This window comes from Monomorium pharaonis, chromosome 3 (genome assembly GCF_013373865.1).
Source record: "Monomorium pharaonis isolate MP-MQ-018 chromosome 3, ASM1337386v2, whole genome shotgun sequence".
NCBI lineage: Eukaryota > Metazoa > Arthropoda > Insecta > Hymenoptera > Formicidae > Monomorium > Monomorium pharaonis.
The window spans coordinates 23,985,198-23,994,988 of record NC_050469.1 but is presented as its reverse complement, the minus strand read 5'-3'; the positions used below and the strand labels follow the sequence as shown (position 1 = coordinate 23,994,988).

The following is a 9,791-nucleotide window of genomic DNA, read 5'->3' as shown; positions in this document are numbered from 1 at the left end:
AACACAATAAAAAAGAAAACGTTTAATTTCGGAAAGAAACACACACACACACACACACACACACACACACATATATATATATATATATATATATATATATATATATATATATAAGGTAATTTGAATATATCTACATATATAAATAAAATAATTTGAATATACTTTTATTTCTACGAATAAAATCGGAAAATATTCGAAACTCCTAGTAAAGCAACATTTTTTGGATCTTTAAATCAAACAGTTATGTTTAGGAGATAATGTCACAGCTAATAGCTTGCAGCGGTATACTCTAGTTTTCGTATGTACAAAGCCTTATAATAATCATAAGGAAAACAGTACAGTTTTCAGTAATTCATACTGTCCGAATATCGGCATAAGATCCGTATAACATTACACGAGCCGAACACACATTGATGGAATTGTTACCGAATTGTGGTGACTTGCGGAATCATTTTACCGATCGGCAATGCTATACCGTCATTAACATAATAAGTGTATCGCTTTCGCTGCAGCTTTCTCCGTTCCATCCAAGAAACAAATTTTATTGGTAAACGCCATTTAGACTAAATAATTCCGCAAACACACCGTTCTCGAAACGGCTCTCTTCTCGCCATTCGCAAAATAATCCTCTTTGGTCTCATACATTCAAATAGAATATTGATAATATAACGCGAAGTGTGAAGAATTCCACTTGTCGCGTTACATCACGTGTTTCCATCATGTTTCGTAGCACGCTTGGCGGCTAGTAAACTGGTTCCAAGTCCCGCATTCTATTTGAGGATCGACTAATATGTAGTATGGCATTACGGAAAGAAAAAAAAAATATATATATATATATACAGTCGTACGTAATGACGTTCTTAAATCGAGTAAACTAATAATACTTGTCATGCAATATATTGGTGTAACATCTCGACGACCGCTAAACTTTACCTCCTGTTCTTTTCTCTATACGCTAAATTTAATCATCTCCGCAACACATTCCACGCACCCTAAAGGCTATAGTTTGCATCCGTACATTCTCACATTTAACGCCAAACGTGGTCGTTTGATTCAGAAATTTATTTGTCTCTTGTACGAAAAGAGATCCACGATTTAACATTATCCTTAGCTTTAGAATCAATATTTCGCGCTAAATGCGAAATATAAATACGATTCTATATACGTAAGTTTATCTATCCCTATGTTAAATCGATCGGTTATTGGCAGTACAGAAAAAAGAAGTGTGCGCCAGATCAATAAAACGTACAAACGATGAGACACGAAAACACGTGCACGTCTTTTTCTCTGTCCAGCGCAATCATCAGTGTATTATATAGGACTTTTTCAAAACAATGGCATAATCATTGAAAGCTCATGCTCCTCTAATCCGCATTTTGAGAGTCTCTTTTATACTTTCTTAGAAACTACTATATTTTATTTTATATTGTTAAATATTTATTATTATATTTTCTCTGTTGATAGATACTTTGTTTATGTTTCTTTTTAGTGTTTTGCATCGGATAAAATCTACATTATTTCTACAGCAATCATTTGGTATGGAAAATGTTCGTCTCACATTTTGTTCGTAGATGCGTTACTTCATAATATATTAATAATTTACTCTGAAATATAATATTTATTTATATCACATTTTTTAACGCGAGAATCATACTCAATTTCGATTTTAATGTCAATCGTGCGACGTGCTTTTTGTCAACGTTATTCTCGACGTCATACTTTGTCAGCCGGATTATTTTGCAACTAGACTACATGCAAACAATTGCTTACCGTATATAATATAATATATATGAGTTAGACGAATACATATCATATAGATCTCTCTACATATAAACTCTTCAGATACAACATTCTTTGCGACAAACACCAGAAATCCGTGAATGTCACATCACGGCGTTTGTACTCCTCTATCGCATATTTTTAAAAAAAGTTTTCAAGAAAAGGTAAATTCCACTGCGTAATCATGCCTGGATGACGAAACAAAATTCCGAGTATCCATCATCGACCATAATATTCATATTTCTTCGAGAGTCTCAATATGATTGTCATCCAACGTAAGACACTAATACTCGGCTAAATGGTCGGTCATTTCTTAATAATTACGCAGTTAACACAACCCATACATGTTGATTATAGCCCAGTGTAAAGTTTTCGAAATGTCTGTTGATTTTCGAGCCAAAAAAGCAAATTGAAATATATTTTCTCTAATTTTCTTGAAACATAAAGATATTAGTACGCATTCATGTTACATTACACACAAAAGAGTGAATTAAAATTGATATTAAGGCATTCAATCGATTTAAAAGAATCATTCGTATTGTAGGATTGAATACCAGAACATCAGCAGAAATAATTTTGCACCGTAGAAGAGAAAAATTTTTTAATCTTTTAGTGTTTAACAAGTTAACGATAAAACTTAAATAATTATATAATTAAATTATTAAAATAAAATAGTAATATAATTTACAGTAACAAAAATACTTCAATGTATGTTTTTTTTTTATGTTCAGTTATATATTTTGATATATAACATAGGCTACAGTTCACTTGATGCTACAAAAGGTTCAAAGCATTTTCTGGTTGATCAATTAGTAAAATTTTTTGCTGGTGATTGTAAATTTAAATAATTAGTTATATACACAAACGTAAAGGCGATATTAAATATATATATTCCCAATTAAAAATTTTTTGTTTCGATTGATCAGTTTATTCTAAGCATTTAGTGTATATCAAGTGAATCAGCCTTAATTTGATTTTTTAATAGATAATTACATAAAAGTGATTTGAAGTGAAAAAGTTTTTGTTCATCTTGAAAAAAAACCAAGCATTTAATTTCAGAATAAATATATAAACTTGTGTCGTGCTTTTCAAAACAAAAAATATATTTATGTCGTATTCTTCTCGATTTTTTAAGCATTTGCTCCATGTACAGGTGCAAAATTGTCTACGTTGATGTACTTTACATCCATATGTCAATTTTCCTAGGAAAACATGAAAAATGAGAGAATCAAGATGCGGATTAAATCCTTTATTCGACAACGAACGTTCGTCAATATCCAAACGTTTCTTCTTCTTTTGGATTTTCCACTTCAAACTTTCTGAAGATACGACGGAAAAATGGCTTGAGTGCTTCACTCCTTTGGTTTCCTCAGCCAATTTCTGCGGCCGAGACTGGCGATACTCATCGAACTGGCAGTGCTGGTGACGCTCGCCAACGAGTTCAGGCTTACCGAATGTTAATCCTGCAGCATGTGCACGAAACTAATCGGAAACATACCCCGTCGCTCGGGCGCCCGTTCTAACGCGCCTTCCATCCAGTTGTCATCGTCAGTCTGCTCGTTCGTCACGATGATGACCTCACCCTCGCGGAACGACAGCTCGTCCTCGTTGTCTGCCTCACAATCGTACAGTGCCCGGCAACGTCGCAGGCCACTCAAAGTCGATGATGTGGGCTGGAGATGGAATAAAAAAAAAACACTCATTCACGAAACAAAATATGTAACGTGCATGTTTCGACCATTCGGCAGAAGCAAGCACTTTTATTACTCAAGTATCTTTGTCACGAGACGACAAGCGAATGTTCTCCAGAAGTTAAGAAAACATTGGAAATTCTAGAGAAATTATTTCAAATTTAATGAGTGGTGTAAGACATTAATTCATTAATTAATAATTTATTTTTTTTATTCTTTATTTAACTAATATCGTTCACATGCACATTGGTTTATATATAAAAGAAAAAAGAAGAAATTACTATTATTATTAATATTAAAACTAATATTATTATGAAAGCAGATTATAATAAATAGAAATGTATCAAAAAAATTTAATTTTATTCAAAGTATATTAATTTTATTAAAAAATTTTTTTGTAGGTATATTTTAATATGCCTAATAGTGCTGAAACTAGAATTTCCAATATAAAACATTGATATCATGCTAGTTATATGCCTTTTAATATCTGAATAGCTTAGAGCTTAGAGTAAAAAAATTTTAAAGGAAAAGTATTTTGTGAATCGGAGGTAGTAGCATAATGTGATCAAGTACTGCCAAACATAAAACCACTCAGAGAAACCCATGCGAGATTCAGTATTTACAGTTATAGTTTTTATCACAGTTTTTAAAATATTAATCATAAAAATGATTCGTTGAAAGAACTTTGTTTCATTAAAAAACGCGTGGAGTAATGATCTAAAGATTAATAATATTGATTCAAGAATGTCACTGTTAGTTCGAGCTAATTCAACCGAGGAGACCCATTATGGAGTCGTATCTTACGAAAGATTTATATTATTATTATGATCGAGTATTTCAACCGATAAAGAGTGTCTGATGATAATGAAGTCTAAAATGATTATTTGGCATACATGAAAATAATATACTTAAAGCCTTGACACGAGCTGTATAAATGATGATACGAACAGCACGTCTGATCATGCAAAGCATTTGTTACACTTGAAAGTATGTGGGTAAATGAAACGAGAAGAATAGATTCTTATGATTCTGATTTATTATGAATTATGATGATTGCAACCTTCTTTTCTTCAAAAGGTTCTATTTTTCTGTTATAAAGTATAATGTTAATTAATAAGTTATTAATAAGTTATAGTTATATACAGATATCATGCTTCATGTTACGATTTATAATACACGGAATCATCCTAGATACAAATATGACAATATGTACAACATGAAACGTTTACAATTATAATATTCGTTTACAAATGATTTCAAGTGTAACATGCTGTAATGTGGGATGGCTGATCTTTACCAGATTCAGATTTGGGAGCAAAGATGAAGGCTCTTCGGCGTAGCTCTCTAGCCTGGACCGGTCCCTTCGCTGTACCAACAATGGTTAATGACAAACCATAAAGCACTGACTTTGAAACTCATGCATTCTCTACATATCCACACACCGTAGATATACACGGTTATCTTTAATTCTGGATCGTAGCGAACCAGCCGCTATTTAATCCACGATCAATTGTAAATTATGCTTTATCGAGCGATTTTATCTTGACAAATATTTCATATAATATTTCAAATATTTAAATAAATTTTTTTGAACATATAAAAATTAATTATATATTGAAAACATTAGCGCGTTTTTATATGACGTTACCTTTAGAATATTATTTTTCATAAAATTTGCTAAAGATGATTATTCGTTGTGGCATGAAATGACAATGAACGAAATGGCTGAAATAATACAATGATAATGAAATTTAATAATGTATCATTATGTTGATAATTAACAGATAAGATTTAAAGGTACAACAATAATATATCCACTATATATATGATAGTATGATAAAATGTGAAAGGGTACAAATATATTGATGTGCGTGACGTATAGTTAGTATAATAATGCAGAATGCTCAAGCCCGAAATAAATCGAATAAAAACTATACTATGAAGAAGAACATAATGACACAATCTGGTTAGTTACACCTTTTCCTCTACTGGATTAGTATAACAACAATCATCCGATCGAATGTACGTGTGCCTGTGTGCAAATAGGTAAGATGTGAAACAATGGGATAATTATCGACGTCACTCGTTAGGCAATGCAGAGATAATGTAATATCGATTTCAGTATATAATTATGCCGGTAATGGCTTCCCGTTCGAATGTAAGCTAGAGAATGTGATTTAGGATTTAATATGAGTTCTATAAATACTTTTATGAATCTTATGTGGATAAAAGATTCTTTTTCTTTCGAATAGTTCTGTCAAAATACTTCATTTGAAACTTTGTTTTTATTATTATATTTAATCCTAAAATACCACTCATTTTAAAACTACTTTAAATGATAAATTATTTACATATTTAATTTTTTTTTACATTTTTTGTAAATGTCTACTTCATAAATTACAAGATGTTAGAATAAATTTAAATTAATATTTGGATGAAAATATTTATACACAGTAGTATTCCAGGATTAAGCTTGTTAGATTTTTTTTAAGATAATGTACCAAAGTATTACAGTTGTTAAAATTATTTCCTAGAATTTTATTTTTATCAAGATATATTTCCTTTTCTTTTATTTGCGGAACCATTATAATTTATTAGAAATTGTATAATTTATATAATTTGTAATTGTAATTTGTATAATTTATATAATTTCGTAAATAAGGATTAATCCAAAGCGCTTGCTTAATCTCTTTTCAAATTATATATAGCGCTTACTTTTTAAGATCTTTAAATAAATTTCTACCCAAAACATCCTCAGCTCTAAAATCTCTCCCTTCCCCAAAATAATATTTGTATTACAAATCTAAGAAAATAAAACTACATTTTCAGCAAAAGAAAGTACTTTTGTTCTACAGAAATAAAAACAATATCTTCCCCAATATCTACGAAATCTCAAATTTCTATTAAAGCAATTAATTTCAACTGTGGCTTACCTTTCGTGGCGGCGGAATAGGATTGCCGAGACTGTGATCCGAACACATAGAACTCAAGGACTCGCTGCTACGTCCGTTGCTTAGCCTGGTCGTGATGCTAGATGGAGCCGGAGGTGGTGGATTCCGCGGTCTCTGTAACGTCGAGCTGTTCGTCTTGTCCATACCTGTATACAGAAAGAGGGATGTAAACATCAAAGTGACAATTGGTGTCGGAGCTTCTCCTGCGAGATTTATTTATCGAATGTACCGTGTCCGGTCGACGAGTCGCTGCTCGGTGATCTCTTATGATGGCTATTTAGTGTATTCAACGTATGCGGTAGAGTGTGTAAAGTGTGGCCAGCTAAAATCGGCTCGCTGGTCGTACGACTATGCGTCGACGTAGCCAACGTAGGTAGCGTACCGTAGTGCGACGACGGCAAGACAACACCGCTCGCGACGGGGTTCCCACCGGGCGGCGGCGGCGGCGCAACCCGCTTCTTCAGCGAGCCATGAATGTTCACTGAAATGTCCGGCACCATGGGAGTGGGCACTGCGCGAAAGGATTCGCATAATCAAGATTACCGGCAGTAAAAAATAATTATCAAAAAATCAGTTATTTGAATCAATATACTTGGCAGACTTATCATGAAACAGAGGCGTACAAATAATGTTGACCATGCAAAAATAATTTTATCGCCTCTAAAAATATGCAAATTAATTATTAATATCAGGGATCAACTAAAATAAAGAAAATAAAAAAAGAATTGTACTAGATATGTATCAATAGACAAAAAAAAATTTTAATAAAGACGCCGTTAATTCAGGAAACTATACTTTCACTGCATTTGCAGTATGTCCCAAGTATAATTCAAATAAATCTTGGCCGCTTCTGGTTTCACCTGCGTACTATGCACGCGTTGCACGCTCGCTCCTATGCAACGTGAAGTATAAAAGAAAAGTATAAAAATATAAGTTCAGCTTACCAGCTACGGGTTTTCTAGCTTGTGGTGGCGGTGGCGGAGGCATTTGCTGACGGTTTGTCGAGGCGCTCGGAGAAGATCCGCTTTGTAAACTGTCGCAAGTGCTGCTCCGACTGCGTAATGTTACTGGCGAATCACCCGAACCCGTACCACCACCTCCGGCATATGACGGCGGTCTGCTACGTGATTTTTTCTCAGGCGTTAAACATCCATTCTACAAGAGGAATGATTATTCATAAATATAAATATAAATATTAAAAAACGTGAATCTAAATGATTACATGAAAATATAAAGCTGAGAAATATATCGATGTATTAATATACTCACTCTGTCTTCTATTATCGTCTCGTCGTCAGAGAAATCCGTGGAACCTTCATCGTGAGAAAGATTCCAGTCAATATTGACATTATCAAATAACGTTTTCTGTCTCTGAAGAGCGTGACTGAGCTGAAAGTAATTCGTTGATTTTTTAATGCGACTCTTATAAGTATGAGGAATTACTTTAAGTCTTATTTAAACAAAAATTACAGAAAATTATAAGAAAACTTATATCAGGATTAATATTGAATAAAAAATATATGTTTATTTAAAAAATCATACGCGAAGAAAATACTAATTAACAAAAAATATATTAAATACAATTTGTTAAATTACCAGTTCCTTGCACGTGTGGTGTCCCATTTCCTGGGCGATGTCCAGCGGTGTCTTATCCTGTTTGTTTCGCTGCGAGGGATCCGCGCCAGCTCGTAAAAGCAGCTTCATTGCTTCCGCTCTGTCGTGTCGCGCGGAAAGATGTAGCGCCGTTTCGCCATCGATGGTCGCCCTGTCGATACCGCCGCTCGGCATATTTTGCACTAGGAAGTCCACGATGTGCAAACTGCTACCCATCTCGCGCAGAATGGCCAAGTGTAACGCAGTTTCGCCTACGTCCTGAAATAGACGTTGATTTCTTAGAATCTATTTCTTCTATTAACATAATCATGAGAGAGCATTTCTCTCAATTATCTTCTGAAAATATAGGTTTGTAAAAAATCACTACAATCCTTACCGATGTCGGCAATGGCGCAGCCAGATCCACGTTTTCGGCATAAACTTGCAGAAGTTGCTGCAGATCGCGATTATTAACAGCATGTTCCAAATCGGAAAGTAAATCGCGCTCGTCTGCGCACGTATTCATCACGTATCTCTTGTCCACGTACTTGGCGCGTATGAACTCATACCTCTCTTCCCTAAGTGCCAGGAAACAAATGTAAAAACGCCGAGCATACACAAGGTAAAAGTACAAGAGTGTTTAGTTAGTAAATGCCGGGTGCGAGTATGTGGATGAATTATGTGTAGGAAACCACAAGTTCGCTCACATTGTCGACGTCGGCGACGGCTTGAGATTGTGACGCAACGTCGCCTCCATCACCTCGTTGAATGCCTGATTCGTCATGTGTCGCGCGAGCAACAGCTGAGCGGTGCCGACGTTATCCAACGTCAGAGATTGTATTCGCGATATGTGCACGCCTAGGTCCCGGTGGATGCCACTGCACTCTATGCATACTATTATGCCGAAGTTCGTCGACAGCCACGTGGCGTCTGAAAGGAGAAACAATCGTCATTCAACGATAACAAAACATCCTTTCCCCCGCGAGAACTGAAGCGCGAGCAAAGTTGCCATTTCGTCTGGTTTTGTCACGCGGAAACGTCTACGACAATGCCCGTCTACATCCTTAAGGCCAGCAAACCGGCAGGTATTCATGCCACTTGATGACATATACATACATGTTTGCAGTATAAACGTTTTTCGGAAGCTTTAGGTGTATATATTAGTTTAATATTTGATAAAAACTTTATTAATTTAACAAATAAATTATCACATATTGCTATATAATGTTAAAAGTAACGAGTATTTAGTAGACTGTTTAATAACTATAATAATAATAAATTTCCACGTTTAAAAGAACTTGATAGAAATTATTTAATATAAATAAGTTGATCCCAGTAATATGCTAATTTTTTATATAAATTCTTTATTTCCAAGATGTGCTGATATGACGGAGAAATCGTTTTAGCTATGCGTCAAATGTAACGGGCAGACTTGGCACGCGTCGGAGAAAGAGGTCGGCCGGCCGGCCAGCCACTAAATGATGCACAATATTCATGTTACCGTTCTGCGAGGAGCAATCACAGCACTGATCGTTTCCGGGTAATCGCATAACGCATCGTATAACAGCCTGCTGCAGCTCTACGAGACTAGGATTGCCGCTACCGGCCTCCGCCTTGCCGCTCGCGTCGAATGCTCGCAACAGGGCACGCTCCTTACAATTCACGAGAACCGACATCCACGCGCGCTGGTCCGCCTCGTCCTCCGCTTGAAAGTGGTACGTCCTATTGTCTGGAATCGAAACAATGAAACAGTATTACGCGACCACCGTTCACTGTG

At 35.0% G+C, this 9,791-nt stretch overlaps 1 protein-coding gene across 5 annotated transcripts in view; it reads right to left on the bottom strand.

The window, feature by feature from the left end:
- Positions 1 to 216: 216 nt before the first annotated feature.
- Positions 217 to 9,791, bottom strand: part of LOC105836389 (arfGAP with SH3 domain, ANK repeat and PH domain-containing protein) — a 54,028-nt gene continuing 44,453 nt past the window's right edge. The window contains exons 8-17 of one of the 5 annotated variants that reach the window (XM_036284775.1): positions 9,516 to 9,743; positions 8,722 to 8,944; positions 8,412 to 8,592; positions 8,018 to 8,293; positions 7,691 to 7,810; positions 7,366 to 7,576; positions 6,651 to 6,932; positions 6,404 to 6,567; positions 4,768 to 4,836; positions 217 to 3,452 (exon numbers count right to left, since the gene is read on the bottom strand). In XM_036284775.1, the coding sequence (XP_036140668.1) occupies positions 3,237 to 3,452; positions 4,768 to 4,836; positions 6,404 to 6,567; positions 6,651 to 6,932; positions 7,366 to 7,576; positions 7,691 to 7,810; positions 8,018 to 8,293; positions 8,412 to 8,592; positions 8,722 to 8,944; positions 9,516 to 9,743 (1,970 nt within the window). In that variant the 3' untranslated portion in view covers positions 217 to 3,236. The remainder of the gene's footprint in view (positions 3,453 to 4,767; positions 4,837 to 6,403; positions 6,568 to 6,650; positions 6,933 to 7,365; positions 7,577 to 7,690; positions 7,811 to 8,017; positions 8,294 to 8,411; positions 8,593 to 8,721; positions 8,945 to 9,515; positions 9,744 to 9,791) is intronic. The other 4 variants (XM_036284779.1, XM_036284776.1, XM_036284777.1 and 1 more) reach the window with 4 other exon arrangements.